The sequence below is a fragment of the Crassostrea angulata genome, chromosome 7 (assembly GCF_025612915.1).
Source record: "Crassostrea angulata isolate pt1a10 chromosome 7, ASM2561291v2, whole genome shotgun sequence".
Lineage (NCBI taxonomy): Eukaryota > Metazoa > Mollusca > Bivalvia > Ostreida > Ostreidae > Magallana > Magallana angulata.
Genome location: NC_069117.1, coordinates 37,889,329 through 37,915,826, shown reverse-complemented (window position 1 = coordinate 37,915,826; position 26,498 = coordinate 37,889,329). Strand labels below are relative to the sequence as shown.

General features: G+C 32.9%; 4 protein-coding genes across 5 annotated transcripts in view; 2 read left to right on the top strand and 2 right to left on the bottom strand.

The window, feature by feature from the left end:
• LOC128155799 (protein ABHD14A-like) overlaps positions 1 to 5,634 on the bottom strand; it is an 11,880-nt gene extending 6,246 nt beyond the window's left edge. The window contains exons 1-2 of the mRNA XM_052817661.1: positions 5,544 to 5,634; positions 1,355 to 1,587 (exon numbers count right to left, since the gene is read on the bottom strand). Of these exons, the coding sequence (XP_052673621.1) occupies positions 1,355 to 1,576 (222 nt within the window). The 5' untranslated portion in view covers positions 1,577 to 1,587; positions 5,544 to 5,634. The remainder of the gene's footprint in view (positions 1 to 1,354; positions 1,588 to 5,543) is intronic.
• Positions 5,607 to 12,536, top strand: LOC128155798 (serine/threonine-protein phosphatase 2A activator-like). Its single transcript, XM_052817660.1, has 10 exons — positions 5,607 to 5,747; positions 5,882 to 6,045; positions 6,840 to 6,926; positions 7,505 to 7,630; positions 8,625 to 8,742; positions 9,571 to 9,670; positions 10,974 to 11,098; positions 11,339 to 11,439; positions 11,544 to 11,651; positions 12,023 to 12,536. Exons 1-10 carry the CDS (start codon positions 5,729 to 5,731, stop codon positions 12,098 to 12,100), a joined length of 1,026 nt encoding a protein of 341 aa, XP_052673620.1. The 5' UTR covers positions 5,607 to 5,728; the 3' UTR covers positions 12,101 to 12,536.
• A 958-nt stretch (positions 12,537 to 13,494) lies between these two features.
• On the bottom strand, positions 13,495 to 21,762 carry LOC128155153 (ribosome-recycling factor-like). Its single transcript, XM_052816728.1, has 7 exons — positions 21,664 to 21,762; positions 17,618 to 17,814; positions 16,391 to 16,600; positions 16,119 to 16,234; positions 15,515 to 15,603; positions 14,768 to 14,927; positions 13,495 to 13,625 (listed from the first exon to the last, which is right to left on the bottom strand). The coding sequence occupies exons 2-7, from the start codon at positions 17,796 to 17,798 to the stop codon at positions 13,548 to 13,550; spliced, it is 834 nt and encodes a 277-aa protein (XP_052672688.1). The 5' UTR covers positions 17,799 to 17,814; positions 21,664 to 21,762; the 3' UTR covers positions 13,495 to 13,547.
• Positions 21,763 to 21,967: 205 nt separating this feature from the next.
• Positions 21,968 to 26,498, top strand: part of LOC128155156 (probable RNA-binding protein 18) — a 10,504-nt gene continuing 5,973 nt past the window's right edge. The window contains exon 1 of one of the 2 annotated variants that reach the window (XM_052816730.1): positions 21,968 to 22,074. The gene's annotated coding sequence lies outside the window, so the exon portion shown is untranslated. Of the gene's footprint in view, positions 22,127 to 26,498 lie in introns of both variants that reach the window. The other variant, XM_052816731.1, reaches the window with a different exon arrangement.

Sequence of the window (26,498 nt, the reverse complement as noted above, 5' to 3'; positions counted from 1 at the left end):
GAAGATATATGATGGTTTATAGAATAATAAAGTGTGTGTGTGTTGGGGGAGATTTTAAGTTGTAATAGTAAAATACATTTCCTTAGAAGAGAAATCTTTCTTTTGACAAAAATTAATGATTTGTTCAAATCTTATTCATCATAAAAGTTTAACTTACACGCAGACTTATCATACTAACAGGTTTTTGTACCAAAATAAAGTTCTAATAAATACAGCTCATATTGCTTTAAGTTGTAATAGTAAAGTACATTCTGTAACCTTTCCCCCCAGATGGTAATTAAAGTAGTCCGAGTATCGCACTACGTCATAATACGGATTTTACAATATTGGTTCGACTTTTACAAAGCGTTTTTGATACCCAGTATTGATTTTGCTCTACATCGCTGTTGTAAACATTGGCAATAATAAGCAATTAGAACGGTAATATATGTATTCTATGAGAGATAGAAATGATTAATGTTGAGAAACTCGATTCTGTTAATGTAAAATGAAAAACGAAGTTTCTGATTAACCAGGATCTCAGGTATGCTTATATCTTCTTTGTTTTGACCCCCCCCCCCCCCCCCCCCCCGAATTTTTCTATTTCTTTTACTGGTTTAAATTTAGAGACAGAAGCTATTTCGAGTTTAATCAATCGTCAATTAATTGATGTTTAAATGATATCTAACATTGTTGACAGATCTAGGCAGAAAACAGTAGCAAAATGCGATTTTTACGGATTTTTTCGTCAGGGTCTACTTGGTTTAAAGCTTATAGCGTGAAAAGTAATCCGTCAACATATAATTTATTTTATCAAATCTTTTTTCTAAGATATCAATCTATAGAATAAACACCATGAATTTAAGTTTGAGTCCATAAAATAGTTAAAAAATTACAAAACGCGATACTAGCATTGCATTTTTTGTATTCCATTTTGATACATCAGGTCCATAAAGCGTACTCACTTACAAAAATTTGTGCAAAATTATTGATGAGATATGGCTTAAATAAATATTTATACTCTATTTTGTATGTTCAGTTCTAATTTTCCCAAAATTGGTAATTATTTTTAGGAAAAACGGACGTCTGGCAAATTTCATAATTGTCAATAATTTTCGCAAGGGGGTACAACCGTCTGAGAGGTGATAACAAACAAACTAGCATGTAAACATACATATTTTCTTTTGTATATGTATTGCTAGAATGTATATTTATCATTTAAAGCTAAGCTTTTAATGATTGAGCCCATTTAGTGCCGAGTATAGGACTACCTTAAGAGTTATATAAACAAACCAAGACTTTAATTTTCAATTAAGCATCCGTTCTGTATTTTAGGAGGTGAGTTTTGTTTGATGGCACCCACATAATTACATACCTGTCCATCTTTTATCTTCACCTTTATTTTGTGCGTTTCAACGTCTAGAGTTTTAGCCTTGTCTAGAACAGCCTGAGATATCTTGGTCATCTCGACATCTGTATTCTTCTTCATCAGGAATGTGCTGAAGTATTTGTAGTTGTTGAATACGATGATCCCGACCGTGATAGCCAGGATAAGCAGGACCACTGATTTGTTGACATGTATGCCGGAGGGACTCATTTACATATTATCTGGAGAAGATAAAGCTTAGCATGCAGTGTCACAAAATGCAGCTTTTAGGCACAATGACCCTCTTATAAGGGAGATAACTCTCAGTGAAATTAATTGTGGGAATCTGCCACATTTTCTTGCCTTTCTTAAAGGACAGCAACTTGTATTGTATCATACAATGCAATACAATATGGTACAAATAATATATGATAAAATATAGCATCTTATCATATTATACAACATTATTTGATATGATGCATTATAAATATTGTTATATGATTGTGTGATACAATATTGTATCTTATCTCATACGTGTGGTGTATATTACCCGTGTGATAAACCTTTGCTATATCAAACGGCTGATGCTTTATCATATACTTCCGGTCCGAACTATTTTTGACACATCCCCTCGCTTCAACGCTTCAGTGGCCTATTTTCGAAGATTTGCTATAGTACTTTCAACATAACTATATCTACTACAAAAATTGATATTAAATGGATTTTGTCAAAGATTTAAATTACAAATATGAAGGAAAACACATAACTGTATATAGCATGATATTGTATCATGCCATATAACTTAATATTGTATCATGATTTATGACATGTTATGATATCATATTGTATCATATGATACAAAAAAAAAGATTTTTATCTGAATTAGATACAATGTGAAACTATTCATATGGTGCAATATCATCATGGTCATAGGAATATTAGGAATTATATTTCTATATCACATCCATCAAGCAAGTTGAGTATGACCAGATTTTCTTTATAGAAATCATTCTATTTAATTGAAGCTAACTTTTGTTTTGTTTCAAATCCAAAGTTACATGAACCTTGAAAGTTGATCAGGGCAGTAATTTCTTAAAACATTTAAACCTGCTTTGAACTAAAATTTCACCTGCTCCAACATTGAGGTAATGAACCGAGATCAAGTTCTGTATCTGAAGCTTTCTCACTATAACACACCAATAGTTATATTACGGTAACTGTGCAAGTCTGATTCGGTACAGACAGGGTTTATTCCATTGTGTAATGAGCTCCATGATCCTAACACAATTTGAGTAATGCTTAAATCCTCAAGATAATCAAGATCACTCAATTCATATGTGAAGCTAGCTCTGTAATCATATATTGGAAGTAAAATCAACAATGCAAGTTTGAATAAGTTACCTACTATGATCATATTCCAAAAGACATACCTCCTCCAGCATCTGAAACCTATGGTCCAGATTCAGCATTCAAGCTTGTTAAAAGCATCAATATCACAAGATGCATCATCCACCTAAGATTTGTTATTAATACAAGAGACCAATTGGCCTTAACGGTCACCTGAGTAGCATATAACCCATACACAAACTTGTCGAGGAGTCTTATATATGCATCTAAAATGTTAGGTTTCATACTGGAGTAGAAAAATTATTTTGTAATGACGACCACAACCCTGCCTGAAATCTGTCAAAAAGAACTGTGAAACCTAAAATTTTCGCGAAAAACTGAAAGATCTGGTCTACAAAATCATGAATTCAGTTTTCCTTTCAAGTGTGTCACAACCCATACTCCAGGGGACATGAAAATTAAAATTTTAGCAGAGGACTTCCTGGTAAACATAATTATAAGTCAGTTTTTTATACAGTTGTGTGAGAATGGAGAAGAAAATTTTTAAACATTATATGCATTAACACTATATTGCCAAATTGCACTCCCCCCCCCATGTCCTGAACCCCTGACCCAGGGGCCATGAATTTTACAATTTAGGTAGAGGAGATAGTGGACATCATAACCATGGATTCAGTTTTTTGCCCACATGTGTGGGAGTAGAGAAGAAGATTTTTTAAGATTTAAAACATTTTTACTATATGGCCATATTGGCCCCACCCTACAGCCTGAACCCCTAACAAAGGGGTCATGAATTTCACAATTTTGGTAGAGGGCTTCATGGACATCATAACCAGGCATTTAGTTTTTTGCCAAATATATATGGGAGTAGAGAAGAAGATTTTCTAAGATTTAATGCATTTTTACTATATGGCCATATTGGCCCCACCCTTGAGCCTGAACCCCTGCCCCAGGGGCCATGAATTTCACAATTTAGGTAGAGGACTTCATGGACATCATAATCATGCATATAGTTTTTAACAAATATATATGGGAGTAGAGAAGAAGATTTTCTATGATTTAATACATTTTTACTATATGGCCATATTGGCCCCACCCTAGAGCCAGAACCCCTGACCCAGGGGCCATGAATTTCACAATTTTGGTAAAAGGCTTCATGGACACCATAACTAAGCAACCAGTTTTTTCCTCACTCATGTGGGAGTAGGGTAGAAGATTTTTGAAAATTTGGCTTTTTTTTGCATATTTGGCCCCACATGTGGCGCCCCGGGGGTGGTAGAGCCATGAATTTCACATTTTACATTCCTCTTACATGTACCATAGAGATGCATCAAACCAAAAATGGTAACAATCAGCCTTGTACTTTTTAAGAAGTTAAAATGTAAAAATGTTAAGGCACTTCGCACGACGACGGAGGAAAACGGATAGCAATAGGTCACCTGAGTTTACTCAGGTGACCTAAAAAGATAACATGGATATGGCCATAAAAAGGCACCTGCTCCAAAAACCTTCAGCTCCTCCAACATTCGAACCCTATGGCTCAGATTAAGCATTCAAGCTTATTGAGTGCATCAGTATCACAAGATGATTCATCCATCCATGTTTAGTAAAGATAGAACCAATAATAACTTACATATGGTGCCACCAAAGGGCACCTGCTCAAAAACCTTAACCTCCCTCAGCATCTGAAACGTACATCAATTGTATTGATTGTGAGCTAGGCCCAGAATAGGCTTATCATATTGTCACAGGTGTATCGTGATAAACGATAAACAGTATGAGTTAATTTTTAATGACTTTCAAGAATAAATACCTGGTATATATATGAGGATATATTAAGAAATTGAAATTAAATTTGGGAATAATTAGTAGGTTTTGTTCTAATCAATTGAATTTTATTTCTCTACAGTTTGTTGATTGATTTTGTAAATAGCTGACATATTTGCTTTATGCCATCTTATTACTTATAAAGGTAGGCAACATCAGATATCAATGTATTTAATAGCTGAAACTATATTATGATACATAATGTATCACATTAACATATTGTGATACCTATCATAACATAAGGTAGCTGGCAATACTCAAGCCTAGTAGGATGCACAATCCTTGAAAGTTTGGTGAACATATATAACCATGCAGTAATAACTTAGATATGGCCATCAAAGGGCAACTAATCTGCTCCAAAAACCTCAACCAGTCCTCCGGCATCTATGAATTAATAAAGCTCAGATTTAGCATCCATGTCTTTTAAGTTCATCGGTATGCCCAGATGTACCATCCATGCAAGTTTTATGAAGACAAGACCAGTAATAAGTTATATAGAGAACTTTTACCAGGTCCGAACGCCGAAACTGATACCTGCATGCTCACAGAGTAAATTAGCATAAGCTCCCCTTGACTTCATCTCATTAAGCTTAAAAGGACGTATAATGCAATCAATCTAGTGGTGTTATTTATAGAAAATAATTTCTGCTGTGAACAAATGAAGCTAATGAAAAAGCCATTATACATATGATACAAATCTATTAAATCTAATGGACGTGTACTGTACAGTGATTTATAACAATAACAAAATAATCACTATCTAAATAAAGAGATGAAGCTCAATTAAAAGATGTGTCCGAGATAGTAAAGGTAAATGTACAAGATATAGCAAGAATATGTGCTCCTATTATCCTTGAATCTCTACTTTCACATTCATTTAATTTGAAAAAGTTAATCTCTTATCTTTAATTTTGAAGTTAATATTTGTACTCTGGATGCAAAAGAAACAACACTAAATCACTAAATGCAGTGTCAACTTCCTGTCATATCATACATGTATGACATAGGTAAAAATACAACTAACCTGTGATTTAAACAAACGTGCGTATATACGTGTAATCTTTTTTTTACAAAGTACTTTTAAAGTCCGATGCGTTCCGACAGACGTTCGGATATTTTCTAATCTGTACATCAAAGAACCGAGCGGCATATGATATGACGAAGATGGTGATAGTTTGATATTTTAAGAAGTCTGAAGTGCACGAAAAAATGGAAACAGCGTCTGAAGGTACATTGTAATTTTGTATTGATACACGTGACATCGGCTTACTATTTGTTTGCGAAATATTGACAGCCAGAATTTCCTCGATAATTTGCTAAAATCTGTTAAAATTGATATAGATTTTGCAATTTTTTCACAAGCTCAGATCAAAGGGGAAAACGACACCCAAACAGACACATCACAAACAGAAATAACAATAACACCAGAGCAGACTCAGGACAGCACAAAAAGCTCAACTCAGTACAAAGTCCCCACCAAAGAGATATATGAGCCTCAAGATCTAAAAAAGTGGGAGGAATCAGAGGTATGCTACTGTACTGAGATAAGACAATTACTACAGTACTGATACATATTGCTCAGACATTTCTTTGTGAAGATTTTGAATCATTGAACAATTGAAATACAAGTGAAGAATGATTGATGAAGTAATAAACTTTTGATATGTGTATTGGCATGCTACCAGTTCTCGCCAAGTACCATTTCTCACCAGTACATTGTGATGTCATTTTATCAGCACATAAAATTATATATGAAAAATGACATCACATTGTACTGGCGAGAATTGGTACTCTGCAAGAACTGGTCGCACGCCAGTATAGTTTCAAAATTAATGTACTTGTTTGTCTAGATCGATACTACTATAGTCTGTCCCAAGTTATTTCTTCCATCGCTTTTTGATGATTTTTTATAAAATTACACATACCTGTGAAAGAAATACAGTTGAAATCGATGAGAGGGAATATATCCAAGATATCTTCATTGATCAATTATTGAGCACAAAGGTATTTACTGTTATTGAAATATCAAGCAAAAAGTGGTGGAAGCAAAAACTTGGGACAGAGTATAGGGTTGATCCAAATTAAAGTAATGTCACACAATGCACAATAGACCCCTTCACAGTGTAAATCGTGTTGCCTACAGCTCTTTTGCTGGGCAAAATGACTAATTTTGGTGAAAAATTTGATGTAACATTCATATCATTTAATTATATTTAGGTACTATAATCTGTCCCAAGATATTTATGCCACATCATCCAATTTTATTCTTTAAATCTTCATCAGTCTCAGTGAATATGATTTTAATTGTTGACATGTACAGGCTTACAGAGACTTGGTAGGATTCATCACAGCCATCAATGATGCTGTCAAAGGGAAGAAAATATCAGACTCTTATCCTGTCTCACAGGTAAAATGATTAAATACGGCCTATATATTGTTACCAAGTACTTGTATGCTATTAATTAATATGATGCCGGTTATACAAAGTTTACAACCTTTAAAATCAAAAGCCGGATGATTTAATGGACGATGTAATTCATATATCCTTATAGTTATATATGTTTGATTTAATATTTTTTAATATAGAAGAAAAATACATATGTATTAAATACTGGTTTAAATTTAGAGAAACTGTAGACAATCTGGATATTTTTCATTTGTAATACATGTACAGAGAAGAAACTCTGAGATTTTACCTGATTTCCTTCATATTTTCAAGAAAAAAACATTAAAAACACAATTTTTATTGTGTTTACATAAAAATTAAGGTCTTAAACAACTGTTTAAGCAAATCTATTCTTATGAAGCGACATTAAACAAATTTATTTCATATTTCGTAAATCTGTAGGTTCCTTTAATTTACTACTGTCTAGGTCTTGACCTTTCAAGTGCCAAATGACACAACATTTACCAATTACAACCAATTATTACATGTACCTTGAGCGAGAATTTCCAACATGTATATTTTATGTTTTATGATTGTAGACTATAGAAAATTTGGTAGCTATGTTGGACAAAATGTCAAATTGGATCGACGAAATTCCTCCAATCGATCAGCCTCAGAGATTTGGAAACAAAGCATTTAGGGATTATTTTAAAAGAGTGAAAGAGGTATCGGTACTAATTACAACATGTACCAGCTGGTACTTCTGATTTCCAAAAACAGATGCTGCATAATTTAATATTCTAAAGAGGTCTTATTCAATCACATTGTAAAAGTATATGCGTGTATGTGCTTTGTTAGAACTTTCTGGCAACAAATTTGGTCCCTGGGTTCAATAATGCATGGGACCTTTTAATCTTAGGCCGTCTAGAAAAAAATATGTATTTAGATGCTTGCATATACATGTACCGGTATTTGTATATATACTAAAAATAGAATCTCTTATTTTAAATTTTTTAAGAAATGAAGATAATAATTTTTCTATTGATCGACGTATCAAAGAAAAAATTGACCGGAAAACTTCATCAATGTGCGTAGCATGAAAAAGTAGATCTGGCGAAAATTTTATTGATGCAGGTATCAAAGAAATTTTTCTACCAATCAGAAGCGCCAATACCTCATCAAACGAATAAATATTCAATGATTTACGGATTCTTTAAATAAAGACCAAGTAATTGAATCATTAAGTTGTGTACCTGTGCATTTACAATCATGTATGTGTGTTTAACAATCGGCAAACATTTTTACTACAGATAGTTCGTGAATATATGAAATTTCCTAGTAGGAGCGCATTGTCAGAGACCCATAGTCATATTCTTACAGACTTTAGGCCAACCCACTGAATTTTTCTAGATCCAATGATAATGAATTATTCATGCCAATACTTTAATTACGGTACTGTTGCTCCTTCAGTTTTTTGAAGGAAATCCTGTAAAAAAAAAATTTACCAGTAAATGCAAATGCATGCATCTGTAAAGAATTGATGTATGTTTTCATGATATTGTCAATGATATAATATTAATTATTCTATAATTGTTATACCTTCAAAGAGGAGTTCAGTTTTCTAAGTGCATTACTTTGTACCGGTACTTCCAGTGATAATGTAGCAATTATTACTCAAATCATTACATGTATGTACATGCAGGTAAATTTTTATGACAGAATGCAGAAGCTCTGGTTAGAGAAGTTGTTGGAGACAAGTTTGAGGCCTGTATTCCAGAAATCTCCACGTATCTAGTCGAGTCTATAGGAAACGACACAAGAATAGACTATGGCTCAGGTAAGAAATAGACCATGAAGACAGAATAGGAAATGTATGGTATATTTCACAGGGTTGTCAGAATTTTCATTCAGGTATTAATTCTTTATTGGTGCATGAACTTGTATATTAAATTTTGATTAGAATTTATGAAACATGTACTGGTATTTCCTTTTAAATGCACTTGACAACACTTGCAACGTGTATGAAGCCACATAGCACATCATATGAAGTCACATACACTGCATGTACTGGTATAAAAAACTTTCTTGATTGTAACAATGAATATTAGTTCTCTTAAAGTTTCTGATGATTTTAAAACCAAAAAGCAATTACCAGTATGTATACATATGAATATACTGATTTGTAACAGTGAAGGTGAATTAGAATATTCTTAGTTTAATCAGGGAAATATCATTTGAAGTATTGCAATGATCCTTATTGTGTACATATACACAATTGAACTCTGGTAATTTAAACAGTGATACATGTACAGTCAAATTTCGTTATCTCGAACTAGATGGGACTGTTAAAAAACTTTGGGATATCCATGTATTCGAGATATCGAGGGTAAAATACTTAAAAAAATAAGTAGTTGGGATGTACAAATCACTTAGGCATATCCATTGTATTCGAGATATCAGTGTTCGAGATATCGAAGAAGTTCAACTGTATTACAATTGCAATGGATTTGTGCAATTGTTTTGAAGTCCCAACCACTTACCGGTACTATATAAGACTTAGTTTGCATTGATACCTCATTATAAATAATCCTCTCATCAAGTTTTTTTTTGTTCTCATAATGTACATGTATTTGACTGTATTTAAGTTTACATGCTGGTTTTTCAGGCCACGAGCTAGCATTTGCTGCCTTTCTATGCTGCTTGTTTAAAGTGGAAGCTCTGACAGAGCAGGATGCCCCTGCTGCAGCACTGAAGGTCTTTGAAAGGTGAGAGCAAGGTAGCATTGTAGTGAATTCATTAAATAAATCAAATTAATTTAAAATCAATATACTCTCCCAAGTTCAAAATTTTTATACACTTTCATCATAAAGGTTTTCTTCACCATCAAAGTTCCAGCATGGAGTATGAATCAAGGGATCATATTAATATTCATATTTTGTTGGGAGGACATTTCTATGATATAATAACTTAAGGAACGCTGACCCTTTGACAAGGGAGATTACTCTCACTTGGAGAATTTAAGGTGTAGCCCTTTATAAAATAATTAAATTATTAGAGGTTTCTGTCATAGCATAAGTTTTCATCACAGGGTTTGCTGAAAATTTGTGCCTTTGTTTTTACATCCCAATTTGTTCCGACACTCCGTCACTCGTTCTTATGTTGGTAAAATACATGACGAGATAGAAAACCATTTAACATTTCAGTTCAAGTAAAGCAGGGCCTGGGAAGGGGCCGCGCCACCCGCCATATGCGTATACTGCCAAGTAATGGCGCAATGCACATATGGTGCGCTGCGCCAAGCGGCACGCCACACAATCATATCGCAGAATGCGCAAACGCATCATTTTGTAGTTTATGATTTTATCGTAGTTGGCGTTTTCAATTATCTTCAATGGAATTGATTTCAGAATGGAATGATCAAAACGTCATTTGATCGTAGATATGCCACCGGTAATGAAATCTAACATAAGTTTTGACTTCCCCACGGACATTAAACATTGGTATCTATGCAGTTCCCTCCGGTTTGTGTTTATTAGGCTTGCACCAGAGACATAAATAACTTTATTTATGTCTCTGGCTTGCACAGATGCACTCACTTTGCCCCTCACACTGCAAGTTGTGAACGAGTGTTTTTCTAGCAAAACCGTATTCTTACCAAGCAGAGAAATTCTTTGGTACCCAAAATATCAGCTTCTTAGAGTTCGGTTAAACAAAGAAGAAAATCTTGATTATAGTAATGTTTTTAAAAAAAATGGAATTCTATGAAAAAGCATATTATCTCTGTTCAGTGACAAACATCCAAACACATTTTTGTTTTGGATTTAATTACATAAATTTTATTGTCAAAGATGCATGTGATGACTGTATTGTTGTAATCTGATAGTATTTCCAGTTATGTATTACAGTTAATTTAAGAAATGGCCCACCATATTTTTTTTTCTCGGCCCCATAAACTTCAAAATGGCCCCATCATTTTATTAAGCTTGGGGCCATTGGCCCAACCAGTCATTTGTCCTTCCCAGGCACTGAGTAAAGTCAGATCTATCACATGCATATTTGTGTTTGCAGGTACCTGCATTTTGTCAGGAAGTTACAGACTGTGTACAGAATGGAGCCGGCCGGCAGCCATGGAGTCTGGAGCCTGGATGACTTCCAGTTCCTCCCCTTTATGTGGGGCAGCTCTCAACTTATAGGTACGTGCAGTTTATCTTGCGAAAATTTGTTTACATAGTTTTGTACTCATTGTACCTTTTTAAATTGTGATATTTTAACTAGTTATTGATTGAAAGATACATGTACTGTATATGATTTTTGGCCTATTCTCTTTTAAAACATCTAATTTCTAGTGAATAGTAATACACGTATATAGCCTATAATAGCAGAAAATCCATAAAAGTTTTCTCCGGATGTGACATAAGTTTCTCTCTTTGCAGGTCATAAAAGGATACTTCCAAAGTCTTTTGTAAATCCTGACATTTACGAACACTTTGCGAAAGACTACATGTTTCTAGGATGTATAAAATATATCAACCAGGTAGGATACTTGAAAAATTTAGAGGCATTGCATATTCATATTGGAAATATCTTAAAAATTGGTATTTATTGGATATTGATCCTGGACAATAATCCTGATAATAGGTCAAAACTGGCCCTTTTGCTGAGCACTCAAATCAACTGTGGAACATCAGTGGTGTACCACACTGGGAGAAGGTGAATTCAGGCTTCATCAAGATGTATAAAGCAGAGGTAAACTTTGGAATATTTTTTTTTTGAAAATAAATCTCTTATGACTAAAATATACCAGTACATTTAGTTTTTTGCCTTCATCAAAGCAAATGCAACTTCGAGTACATATACACAAGCAACTTTAAAATCATATATGTTTCTTTAAATATTTTCACTTGCCTATGGGTTGCTATATACACAACTGCTTCCAAATGGCACTTTGTATAATGTTCAAACTGACAGTAAAAGTTAAAAATTAGTAAAAAAAAATTTATAGATGCCTGGTATTTTGAGGTCAAATAATAATGTAAACATGTATAGTCAATATGTTACCATGAGATCACCCAAAATATTTAGTACCAGTAATCAGACTTATTAATTTTGTTTGGCAGGTGCTTGGTAAATGTCCAGTAGTTCAGCATTTCCTGTTCGGCAGCTTATTGTCCATCCAGCCAGCCACTGGTACGTGATGGACATGTAAGGACTGAATTTCTACTGGATATATGTGTGTATTTATAGTGCTTGTTAAACAGACAGCAGTTTTTAATCTGTAGTTGGACTCAATCAAATGACAACAATGATATGCCCAGACGAACAAGAATGTTCCCTTAATTCTATCTAAAAATTATGATTCTAATTTGATTTAGCAAGCACCGGCCTGCACAAATGCAATAGTGGTCAAGCATATGAGGCATTACAAATGTCATGACATTGTGACATCATGTGCAATATCCTCTGTTTAATATGTTATGTATTTAATTGAACATGAGTTTGAAGTCTTACAAATTCAATACGTATATGATTCAAGATGTAATTGTATGAATACACATGACAATGTTTTTGATATTGAAAAATTTGTACTTAATATAATGTATGCATATAAATAAATATATTGATCATAATTGGTCTTCTAGTTTTGTTGTAAAAATCGACATCAAGCAAATTCAATATTAAGGTAAGGTTTGCGGCTTGCATTTTTTAGAGGTTGTACCAAAGTTACATACCATTTTGTTCACTATACTAAAGTCTTTTTTCTCATGAAATTCGAATGAATTTTGCCCGTCCCGTTTTTTTAACTACAAAAGGTCAAAGTTCATGATTTCCAATTTTCATTTTGACAAAATGTAAACAATTTCGTAAAAATATGTACATTTTATATGTGACTATTATGGGGGTTATTTATGCTTAAAATGTTCGAAAATAATATCACTATTAATATCATGATTCACTTTTATTAATGATAAACTATCTAAAAATAGAATAAAATGCAGCAAAAGTCTTAATTTTGGACTACTATTATGTAAACGAAAACATCTTATTTGAAACCTTTCCAAGTCCACCGATTTCAGGAAAAACGTATCTTAGAATATGTGTAATCTGATGTTTCTAAAACACTATTCAAAACAAAATGATGCGGATTTCGTTTTCGTGGAAATTGATAAAATGCTTCTGTCCTCTTATTTTTTCATTGAAACTAAAAAACCCTGCGAAATAAAAAAAATCAATTATGACGTCATATAAATTTTGACATCATAACTGAAATAAAGGGTAGTTGGTGTTACGTCACAATGAAAATGTGTGAGTCATCTCCCTGTAACCGCAAACCTTACCTTAAATGAAATTTGAACTTTCAACTTGAAAGTGGGATATTTGTATACCGGTATTTCTAATATTCTTTTATGGATTTTATAGGCTCCATTACAACTGAGCTAGATGTAATTTTAAATTGAATCTGAATCAAACTGTCTTGTAAGATATGATACTCTTTGGAATATTTATCAAAATGGACAAAGTTTTGAAGATGATAATATTTACAGGTACCGTATGTATAATGTAACCACCACAAATAATAAAACAATACATAGTCATTCAATATTTCTTTATTAAATAAAATTGTTAGAAAAACTGCATTGTTAATTAAGCTTTTATTTCTTTACTCCTCTTCATTGCTAGATCTGTGATTTTATCAGTATAGATCTTTACCTTGGCATTTATCTAAAAAATAAAATAAATGTTTTGTGATTTTATAATTAGAATTTCATAATTAGCATTCTTTTAAACATGGATATAATTACATAGGAGGATCTTTTTTTAATCTTCCAGGTGGTTTGTAAAATGCCAATTAATGTGTATTATGTAAATATTAAGTTCTTCATTAAAAAAATTAAAAAGCTTTAATAGTATACAAAACTGTTTGCTAAACATTTACAGCATAGGTATGAAGCAATATAAGGCCAATTCATTTTATTTGTTGTTTTTCAAAACTGACTGACCCAAAGTTATTAAAGATTTAAAGTAAAAGAATTTTTTAAAAAATTAGAAATAAATTGATTCAGGTGAATATATATGAATTTAGCATAAGCATAATATTACCAGGTATTCATTTGAACAATCCGATTTTTATATAAAAGAATAAAAAGAGAAAAATCTTATCTTCTAAAAAACCATTTACTTAGAAAAGCTGTAACTTTAGTGGAAGCAACTTCAGATAGAGTATATTCAAATTCGTTAAAGTCAAGATCTTGAGGAGTAGGGTGGGCCACATTCAATGGGGATCCAATTGTACGAAGGAAAATATTTCAATTATTCACAAAAACTAAAATGTAATTATATATGATTTTACTTAAATGCAAGCAATATTTACATATTACTGATTCTTTAAAATTGTTTAGACTCTGTCCCCTGGACGATTCTTGGGCCTCACAAGGGGTTCAGAGTTTGATGTAGGTTTATATCCCATATATAAATAATTGTTTAGGATCTTTTTTTTTAGAACTGCAATGCTCAACATGTGATATGACTATAAAATCATCGTGTTAGAAAAGGGACTTGATTATAAGCATAAGAAAAACCAGGGTGGGGAATGGATTTTTATATATACAGGATCTACATGTATTATACCACATTGTCCAGATATTTTCAATAATGACTCCATTAAGCTGATTTTATCATGCCTATTGTTGCTCAGGTGAGCAATGTGGCCCATGGGCCTCTTGATTTTTTTTGTTACCTACTGACCCAATTTTGGGGGGAAGAGTCTTGAAAAACAACTTATTAAAAAAAAAAACGGCCTTATAAAATAGGGATATATAATTAGCATGTTGTTCAGTTTAGTTTCAAAATATATCGGTTCTTACCTTATTGGTATATTCAAAAATTGCATCTTCTGATTCTTCTTCTTTGTTAGAGTTCAGAACTTTTACGTACTTGGAACGTATATGCCGTATGACCTCTTTAGAATTCTCCGCTATCTTTTTCACCCGTTCTACCATTTCATTTCTATATTCTGTAGTGATTCTGAAAGACAATTAATAAAAAAAAATTCCCATGAAAAAAAAAGTGTACAGTGAAACTTGTTTAATACCGTACAAACAAAAACAAAAGCAAAGTTTTGTGGGGTCCCTGGCAAATTTTGAACAAATCATTGTAAAGTTTAATGGTTATGAAAAGTAAGGAATTTACATCTCTTACAAGGAATTGTTTTTTAGTTTTAAAATTAAATGAAAAAAGGTATTTTTCTTATGTATAAATTAGCATAAATGGTAGTCATGAGAAAGAAAACATGTTCATTTATACAGCAAATTTGCTTTACTTATAATAACACATTTATCTAATATACAGAAATTACAAATTATGGTACAGCGAAGTAAGTCCACTGGTCCTTGAGACTAAGCTATAACCAATATATGTACCGTCATTCTTATTTTCATTCTTTATATGAATTGATCTAACATTACTGTACATTATCATAATATACAAAAATGTAAGCATCATATTTTAAAATAATTAATATCTGTCAGAATTACAAATTACAATTTTTTGCTCTTAAAATTAAATAAACAAATAAATTAAAACTTTTCTCTTTAAACATAAAAATGGCTTACTTTGGTATAGGTATTGTTAGCATAGCTCCATTGATTTGGGGATTTAAATTCAATTCTTTTCTCATTGCATCATCCACATCTTTAATGTACTGCAAATACAGATTGCAATATCATATATCGGATTCCGGTTTTTTTTCGCGTGTCACAAAATTTGCAAAAATGGAAAAAAACTGTAACATTTTTAATTTATGCGGAAGTCATTTTTTGCGATTTAAAAATTTTCTTTTAGAAAATGATACAGGATATAATTTCTGCGTATGAAATTATTTGCAATTTAAAAATAGATTGTGAAGAAAGCGAAAATTAGATCATCACCAAAATTATCGGATATACGGTATGACGTACGTTACACACGTACATGTTACACAAAATAACTAACACAAAAGTATATAATGAAATAAGTAAGTTTTCCACATGGTATATTGCATGAAACAGTCAGTCTATTGAAATTAAGGACCAAGATCTTATAATTTCATCCAATATGATAAATATACTGCTTCTTAAAACATAGGAAAAAGGATTACATGGCATACATACATGAAGTACACAATTGAAAATTCAGATTTCCTGTAAAGCAAGGGCACACTGTTTCAAAGTCTAATACCTGAGGGGAGGCAGACATGTTTATAATGACCACCGGTCCCTGGATCGCTATCTGAGATAACTGGTTTAAAGGGAATTTTCCATCTGGTGTCTCGATGTTTAAATCTTCATATACAGCTACAATAAAAATTCAAAATATATTACTCTGAAAAAAAAACACTTGGCTGGACAATTCACTAGATTAACATAAAAAAAATTAAAGTAAAAAGACATATAAGTCAATTGATACATCTCTTTGCTTCTGGTGAGAGTCTCGCATGTAAGCTACCTTACCTGTTGATGGCCTTAAGGTAACATTCTTGGTCAATTCTATCTGCATGTGTTTTATCGCCTCTTCCATTTCCTGTTTCAGTAATTCCATATCCACCAGTTCTTCCACACGGTTCACGTCCTCATCAGAATCCTCATCCTCTTCATCAACCTCCTTCCCCTTTTTCGACTGTGGCCTTTTATTACTGACTTTTCTTTTCACTTTCTTCATGCCTGCAAAATACCACACTATTTTCTGTTAATTGTTCTAATATGAAAATATAATAGAGAAATATTTGATTTTAACCTAATTTAGGAAATTTGTATTCCTTCTTAAGGATGCTCAATCTATACACTCATGTATTATTTAATGTTGTTGTGTTGAGCCACCTTAAGGAAAGACCAGAAAAAAAGGTTATGGAGAAAGAATAAAACATCAACATTGACCTTTAATTAAACTGCTAGCCTTAAAATTGATACTTTTCTTTTTTTAAAGAGACAACATATAATGTTGCAAAAAGTAAATGGCTTTTTAAAGGTATTGTCCAAAGACAAAAGTACTCACACAGACAGAATGAACTAGTATTCATTCATAACCTTGACCCTTGACTTCAAAATCAAAAGTGATATTCTTTAATTGGAACGTAGGGATTTGTGGGATTTGTAATATTATATTTTGTTGAAAAAAAAAATGTCAAAAAAGTTCAAGTTAATATGAAAATTTTTATGTACACTGTATAGATTTCTGACATTGACCATCATGCTCTGACCTCAATAAAAATTGTGTTCTTTTAAGGCCATAAGAAATTGTGATTTAATTTATTGTTTCATTGCAAAAGCTCAAAGGCTATTTAAAGATATATTGCCTAGAAACCCAAATATTACACACAGTGAGAATATATTCACTCATGACTTTAAACCTTTAACATAGGTTTAAAGTCATGGTCAAAGGGTCAAAGACATAAATTCATACATTTTGTCTGTGTGTAACACGTGCATGTAAGTTTCTCAATAGCAGTCTTCTTGAGGCCATGGGAATATGTTGTGTAAATTTTAAAGGTTTTTGAGATATTGTTTGAAATTGTTTCAGAAAGCCAATAACACAAAATGAAATACCTGATGAATAGACAGACCTACTTGAAACTGATAATTTACAAATTTTATCAATATCACTGAAAGCAGGCCAAAAAAAATGATAATTTTCTGTAGGTAATGTAAAACATAGAAGAAAAAGTAAATAGCTATACTGACATTGTGTAGTGAGTGAGAATGGTTTGTTATCCACCCAGCAGCCTCCTCCATTCTGTAACCCGGGTCCCGCTCCAGGAACTCGACATAATGAATTCACCGCAACAACCATTCTTTTACTGGCATAGTGTGATTTCACAGCCCCACTGGGTACAATTCTACATAATCTAGCAAAACGGGACATGTCTTTTGCAAATAACCTATGAGAAAAAAACATTGCTATTACCGTAGATATTATTTCAAGATGTAAATGAAACAAACAAGAGGGATTGAATCATACACACATAAATAACATGTAAAGTAGTATATATCATCTCTTGTATGAGTCGAAAAAAATTTCAATCAATTAAATTATGGTATGAAAGATTCAATCAGCCCTAGTTCGAATAATGACCAAGATTTGGTATCATGACATGACATACATGTACTTGAAAACCACAAGAGTTGTACAATACTGTTCTATTTATCTTAATTACTGCTAAAATATTGTTTTTTGATACCCCCTCATTGATAATTGCCAAGCTGATTATATGTATTGTATTCTTATATAATTCTAATAATTCTATTTTCAAATGATTTAATCAAGCATTGATTTAATTTTCATTAATATGACCTTAATAACATAATGTATGCTGTAACTAATTAAGATTCTAACTGTCTGATATGCTGTGTTTGCCCATACAGTGATCTATTCCGGTACACAAGATGCAGTAACTGTATACTATGCTCTTGAATCAAAGTCTGCTATGCTTAATGAATAACCACTGATTCCAGAAATAGCATTAGGAAATCTGGGATAAATAAGTAATAAAAATTTCTAAGATTTCATGAAGAATGTACATAAGTTAAACACAAACTTTACTGGCACTTTGGTCTGTTATTCCTCAGAATTTGCTAGTAACAAATCGGTATACATGTAGATCCTGTATATTAAATAAAAGTCCATTTTTTTTACCCTGGATATTCTTATGTTTATAATCAAGTCCCTTTTCTAAAAGGATGATTTCACCTTTTGAACATTGCAGTAAATTCTCAAAAAGATTCTAAACATTTGTTTATATATGTGATATAAGCCTACATCAAACTCTAAACCCCTTGTGAGGCCCAAGAATCATCCAGGGGCCAAAGTCTAAACAATTTGAAAGAATCAGCAATATGATAAAACCATATATCATAACATTTCATTTTTTGAATCATTAAAATATTTTCCTTGGTAAAATTGGAATCCCAAAGTAGTCCCACCCTACTCCTCAAGATTTTAAATTGAAAGAATTTAAATCCTCATTATCTGAGGTTGCTTTCAGTAAAGTTATAGCTTTTCTAGGAAAGTGTTTTTTAGAAAAAGATATATTAAATTTTTTTCTATTTTTATATTCCTATGTAAATTTTTGCCCTCCCCCCACTGTTGTGACCCCCCCCCCCCCAATGTTTTGAACAAACGTGAATCTACCCTACCTGAGGATGCTTTCACACAAGTTCCATCTTTCCTGTCTGATTAGTTTCTGAGAAGAAGACTTTAAAAGCTTTACACTATATATTTCTATGCAAAAGTTCGACTCCCCATTGTAACTCCACCCTACCCCTGGGGTCATGATTTTCACAAATTGGTATCTACACTACAATAACATAAGGGTGCTTCCATACATGTTTCAGCTTCCCTGGCTGATTATTTATGAGAAGAAGACTTTCAAATTTTTACTCTATATATTCCAATGTAAAACTTTGAATCCCCAATTGTGGCCCAACCTTACCCCCAGGGACAATGATTTAAACAAATTTGAATCTACACCCTCTAAGGATGCTTTGACACAAGTTTCAGCTTTTCTGGCTAAATGGTTTATGAGAAGAAAATTTTGAAAGATTAACACTGTATATTCCTGTAAAAGTACGACCCCCCCCCCCCCATTGTGGCCCCATCCTACCCCTGGGGGTCATGATTTTCACAACTTTGAATTTACACTACATGAGGAAGCTTCCACACAAGTTTCAGCCTTCCTTGCTGATTGGTTTCTGAGAAGATTTTTAAAGATTTACAATATATATTCTATGTAAAACTTTGATTGCCCATTGTGGCCCCACCTTACCGATTTGAACAAATCTGAATCTACACTATCTGAGCATACTTTCACTTAAGTTTTAGCTTTTTGGGCCAAATGGTTTCTGAGAAGAAGATTTTTAAAAATATTAACAAATTTTCAATAAATCCTAAAGAGAGAGAGAGCATGGCCCTTCATTTAAACAAACTTGAATCCTCTTCACCCAATGATGCTTTGTGCCAAGTTTGGTTGAAATTGGCCCAGTGGTTCTGGAGAAGAAGTTGAAAATGTAAAAAGTTTACAGACAGACGGATGGAAGGATGGACAGGCAGACAAAAAGTGATCAGAAAAGCTCACTTGAGCTTTCAGCTCAGGTGAGCTAAAAAAACCTATGTAACAGAATTCCAAATAGGAGGAATAATGATGGACCAGACCAGGATTGAACCTGGGCCCCCTGAATCTCTAGTGAGGTGCTCTACCAAGTGGCTATATGGCATCAGAAATCAAACCACTCTGATTGTCACATTCCCCCCCTTCCCCCCCCCCCCCTTTTAAATAATCTTCACCCCATCAATGTCATCAAGATCACCCCAAGATCTTCCCCGGTGGCAGGAGTTAACCTATCAGTGCCAGGGGTTGGCATGGCACAAAAAGTACCAGTATTAATGGGATTGGAGAAATAATGATGGGCTCCCTGAATCTCTAGTCAGGAGTTCTACCAACTAAACTATCTGGAACTGGTGTCATATAATATTTTGATACTGCGAAAAAATGAACCCGAGTTCAATATATTATACGTTATTATGAACTCAGGTTCAATATATCGCTGCAAAATATTGAATCCCCCTATAAAATATTGAACCGGGGTTCCCCCCTCTAGTTTTCATTGCTATTAGAGAGGTGGTTCAAAATATTGTGGCTGCGAAATCTTTTGAACCCCTCTGATGATCAAGGCCATAAAATTTTGAACCCCCTCTCCAATGGGATATTGAAAAAGTTAGGGGGTTCAATATATCATGGCCATAATATTTTGAACCTCCCCTCCAGTAGAAATGAAAAATATAGGGAGGGGTCAATATATTGCAGCCATAATAATTTGAGCTGAATGAGCTCCCTCTCCCATGGAAATTTAAAATAGGACGGAGGTTCAAAATATCATGGCCATAATATTTTGAACCTTCTCTCCAATAGGAATGAAAACTATAGAGGGGATTTATATGTCGCGGCCATAATATATATATATATATATATAATACATATACATAATATATAATCTATCGTAAGGTTCAAAATAAATGGTATTCAAACCGTCTGATTGACACATTCCTTCCCCCTTTAATGTTCTTCCCATGTGGCAAGAGTGAACCTGTCAGTCCCAGGGGCTGGCATGGCACCAATGGGAATAGAGAAATAACACTGGACCATGCAGATAGGGATTCGAACCTGGGCCCCCTGAATCTCTAGTCAGCTGCTCTACCAACTAAGCTATCTGGCGTCAGAATAGTCAAACTACTCTGATTGTCACATTCCCCTCCCCCTTTTAAATAATCTTCACCCTGTCAAGATCACCCCACAACCTTCCCCTATGGCAGGAGTTAACCTGCCACTTCCAGGGCTTAACTGGCATGGCATGATGGATCAGACAAGGAATTGGAAGATGTGCCAGTGCCAGATGGCTCAGTTGGTAGGGCAACTGACTGAAACAAGGTCTGGTTCATCATCATTTCTCCTATCCCATTCATCTATTCAAATTTTAGATATCAAAATGGAATAGTTATACCAATTTCAAATTTAGTTTTAAATGCAATTTACGTAGATGTAAAGCTGATTGCCTATTTAATTAGCTTAAGGCAGTAAAAGGACACATGACTTTCAAAACCTGCACACAGATTTTATAATCTTGATTCTTCACATCTCTTATTGATCAGATGATTCAAATAATGGTCATTCTTCAAAGACATATAAAATAGCAATATGAAAATAACTGTTAAACAGATTCCACTCAATTAGTACCTAAGTTCGTAGTCGAAATATTCCGAAGATCATAACATTATGAACATGCGACTTTGAAAAGCAAAACTTGGTCAATGTTTGTAATGTTTTATTAAACCATCCCTTTATTCACTATCCTTAAAACTCCTTACTGATTAAGATGACAGTACTGGGTAAAAGTGGAATTCTGAATGAAAAAATATTGTAATTTTATATACTTTATTGTAATAATATTTGTATACTACTGCTAAACTTTTTAAAAGGCTTGGTTCAGTCAAATTGTATGTACCTTTTACAGACATTTAATAGTTTTAATATCGTGTCCTATTTTACCCAAATCTGAGAGAAAGTGAAAATACAGAGTAATTTTATGGAGTATCTGTATTACTACTACTAGTATTGAAGTTTCCTGCATATGGAGAAAATGAAACGGTAAGCAGTACATTGAATAGCAACAGCGAAGAGGTAAAAGAAAACTAAGTTAGTAAGTAAACAAACTAGTATAACCTTCGGTGAAGGCTAAAAAAAAAGAAAGAGATTAATTAACTCGACTGCTCAACAAGAGTCTTGTACTGCTGTTGTGTATAAATCGCCATGTTTGGAGCTGACATATTTCAGTATTCACTATAAAACAGTAGACCTGTCTCAATACACATCCTTTAAAATTTATTCGAAAAGCATTTATATGCCCACAAAATATATTTCTTTATTCTCTTTTGAGAAGTGAACAGGCATAGCCTACATGAATGTATGCTATGCCTGTCAACTTCTCAAAGTCAAAAGAGAATATATTTTTCCTCAGATTGCTGTAAGTGTAAATAAACCCTGTTCAACATTAATTTAATGGATAGTGTACGGTATATAGCATCGTGTTTTAATTAATATACTCCATTTCAAGGGAATCAAGTGAAGTCGTACCCAACCCGACTCGCACCCAAACAAACTCGTACTCAAATGGTCGGTCGTACCCAAAACTGAGTGGTTCACTCGCACCCAAATATTTGAGTACGACTTCACTAGTGAACTCGTACCCACGGGAAAAAATATATTTATACTAAGAAAATAAAATACAATAGTTTTCATTCATATTTTATGTTATGTTTTTTAGTTATGTTTTATTTAACAAATTTATGTATATACAAACATCCCTAGATCTCAGTGTATTTGAATACGGGCAGATCTATATTTATTATAAGAAAATAAAATGAGTGGCTTTTATTCGTATGTTGTTATGTCTTGTATATTATCGATAACATTAATATGCAAATTGTATAACTAATTTGAAAGAATTTGTTATAAAAATCTAGTACAATCTAGTTCTGATGCGGACGGATCAAAGAATGATTATGAGCAGGTTAACTATCATCAATTAAAATTAATTGCTTTATGTGATTCCGTTCAACCGATCAACCAATGAGTTTGTCAGCACAAAATAAACATGCTGCTCATAATTAAGAAGAAATTAAGAAGAAAAACACATTTTCATCACTTTTGGAAGTTTTTATTATTAAACATTATATGTATATGACATAGAACTACAACAAATACACATGTGAGCGTATTACTGAAGTATATAACTGTTTAAGTACATACAAAACTAGCTGTCATATTATATGTTTAAGAGAAATAGTCCAAAATCCTTTTTAAACTGAAATAGACACTAGTTTAATGTATTATATATTAATTTAAAAAAACTTTGCAAACCCTCGGAGATGAAATTATTATTTAGGCTAATTATTCAAATTGACATAGAACTACAACAAATACACGTGAGCGTATCATTGAAGTATATAACTGTTTAAGTAACATACAAAACTAGCTGCATGTCGGTAGCTCCCGATCTGAACAAATGCGGATGGAAATTTTTTTGCGAATTAGAGCTACAGACATGCATCTAATACAAAACAATAAAGTTTAAAGCAAACGCCAAAAAATACCGTGGGTACGAGTTGACTAGTGAAGTCGTACTCAAATATTTGGGTGCGAGTGAACCACTCAGTTTTGGGTACGACCGGACCATTTGAGTACGAGTTTGTTTGGGTGTGAGTGGGTTTGGGTACGACTTCACTGTAATTCATTTCAAGTAGTCTGAAATATCTGAAGCCAGGAAAATGTAAGATATTTCCAACTATGTTTCGAGATGAAAATTAAATAAATGAGTGCAACACCAATACAGTGTAATTATACTTATATATTTAACAGTCACCATCGGGGCATGTGCTGCATATAATTAGATACACCCAGGAACACCAGTATCATTATGATATCATTAATTTAATTAAGAAATTCATTAAAGCCTGTCCCAAAATATTTATGCAGCGCATTTGGACGATTTTTAATAAAAAAAATTCTTAGAGGAGTCTACCTGTGAAAGAATTTATGCAATAGAAATTAATGAAAGGGAAAATATCCAAGATATCTTCATCGACACATTATCATTTTTCACTCCTTGAAGTTTACATGAATGAAAACAGATTTCTTACGGAGATTTAAAATGGGAAATGTTTACATCTTTTCTCCATTCAAAAAGTCACTTAGAATACCTTGCACAAATTTTTAACATTATGATCCGTTTATTTTCATCTTGCTTAGTGTAATGCAAAATACCTGTAGACTTTTTATTTTTAGCTGTGTATTGAAACCTGAGAAGCTAGAGGAGAAATCTTGGGATTTTTTCCTGCTATGTACATGTATTTATATAATGAACACCATTTGAACCCTGAGGTATTTGTAAATATCAAATAATTTAAGAATATGTGCTGCATAAATATCTTGGGATAGATTATATAGCATAAGCATTGTTTACCGAAATGGATGCAACAATGTAAAAATAATTTTAATACAAAATAAAGAACATCTTTTCTGGGGTTTTTTGCAAATCATAGGGCTTGCTTGATTAAGCTTAACTAGATGTACACCAGCCAGTGTACCCCAGTGTAAACATTTTGTATTGTATTTCATGTGCACTTCAGTGGCTAGTTGTATGGAAGTTAAGAATGAATATGGTAGAAAAGGATGCATGCAGTTTTAGAAGACAATCAGGTGTTCACTGACAGGGCGTTTTCTGATATAAATGCAATAAAATAGATACATTTTAAATTTATCAATGGCTTCCATACGAAAGACAACTTATATGTGACTTTTGATCAATTACATTACTTAAATTCTTTGTCAAGTTTCCATGCAATCATATCATTTACCCACCATATTGGTTTCAGTGCTACACCCAACAACAATTGGTGTAGAAAAGTGTACACCAGAATGCTATACCACTGCACTTGTGTGCATGGTGTACTGAACACTTAAGAGGAAAATCAAGTGCACCCTTGATATCTATTTTTAATATTTATACTCCCATATACTATAATATGCAATATAGCACAAGATTTTGATTGATACAAGGTCTTTGAATGGTGGCTGATTAACACTGAGTAAAGTTATAATCAGCCCAACGTTGGCACAAGTTTTTGTGTGCCATAAATTTCAACTTTTTAACATGTAAGAATTTTAAACTGTGCCTTGATCTAATTTTTTTCAGACCGGACTGCAGACTTGCAGCTACTTGAATAATAAGGAATGGTTTGAAAGTGTGTTCAATCCATTCAATTTAAGAATCCATAGCTCGATCGTGAAACACAAGTTCCATTTGAGAATTCAGCATCTTAATTGAGACAGTTTTTGAACTATAATAATTTGCATTAATAGCAAAAAAAAAATAATTACCGGTATATTGTTTCTCAAGTACTGCTGCATTTGGCCAATGCTGTCACATTCATTTTATTAAATACATGTAAATATATGTATGAAATTGGGTTATTCCCCTTTTCAAATGAAAATTAAATACCTGTCTGCTGCATTATATTTGGGAATTTTTAGGCCTGAGAAACTAAAGATTATTTGTTTTGTTGGCCTTATGAGTATAACTGCTGGCTTTTAAAGGGTACTTTTCATTTTTGGTGTTTTCGTTTGGCAAAAATCTCTTATATATAATAAGTTCAATTGCCATAAATCGATCACTTTGAAACTTAATTGTCTCTCTGCTTAATTGATTGAAGTTTTTAAGAATTTACTAAATTATTAGACCTGGCAATACTGGTATCCCTGAGTCTTAAATTGATTAATCATTTGCATTATTTGAGATTTGTCTTCAAATTGAGTATGCGTAACTAGAGAAATTTAAAGAATTGCCTAAGCCTTGTTGATAGCATCAAGTTTTAATGGAAGTTGACTAATGGGAAATAATTGACCATGCAATTCAATACTTAAAAGATTAGTTTTATCTGCTTATTTTTTTTTTTTATATCTGTTAATTGGCAAAGTATGGAGCTAGAGCGAGGTAAATATTACAAAATGATAGCAATCTGAATTAAACTAGATGCTTCACGTGATTGATAATGTACTACTGTAAACCAAATTTTATACGCGACAACTTTATTTCGCAAATAACTGTGTTCACAACGCCTATAACACTTGGTTTACATTTTCTGTGAGGATTTGAATTTTTTAACCATTGTTTTGTTTTTTTGTACTTTTTATTATTTTTATTATTTTCATTTCTTTTTAGCAGAGCATCAAGGATTTTAATGAGATTTTAATCAGATTGGAAATTATTGCAACATTTTAAAGATTGTACATAATTTCCTAAGCGATTAATAATAAGTTGCACCATAAGCTAGGATTTACAACCTTTAAAAAGCTGTACATATAAGCAAAAAGATTGACGTTGCACGAATTGAAAAAGGTGTTACACATTTAGCCACCCACTCCCTTGCTGTTTTTCTTTCCAAGAATTTTTCTAGGTGTATACACTTGTTGACAAACACTTGTACAAAGGTTTGCATGAGTCAGCCCCCATC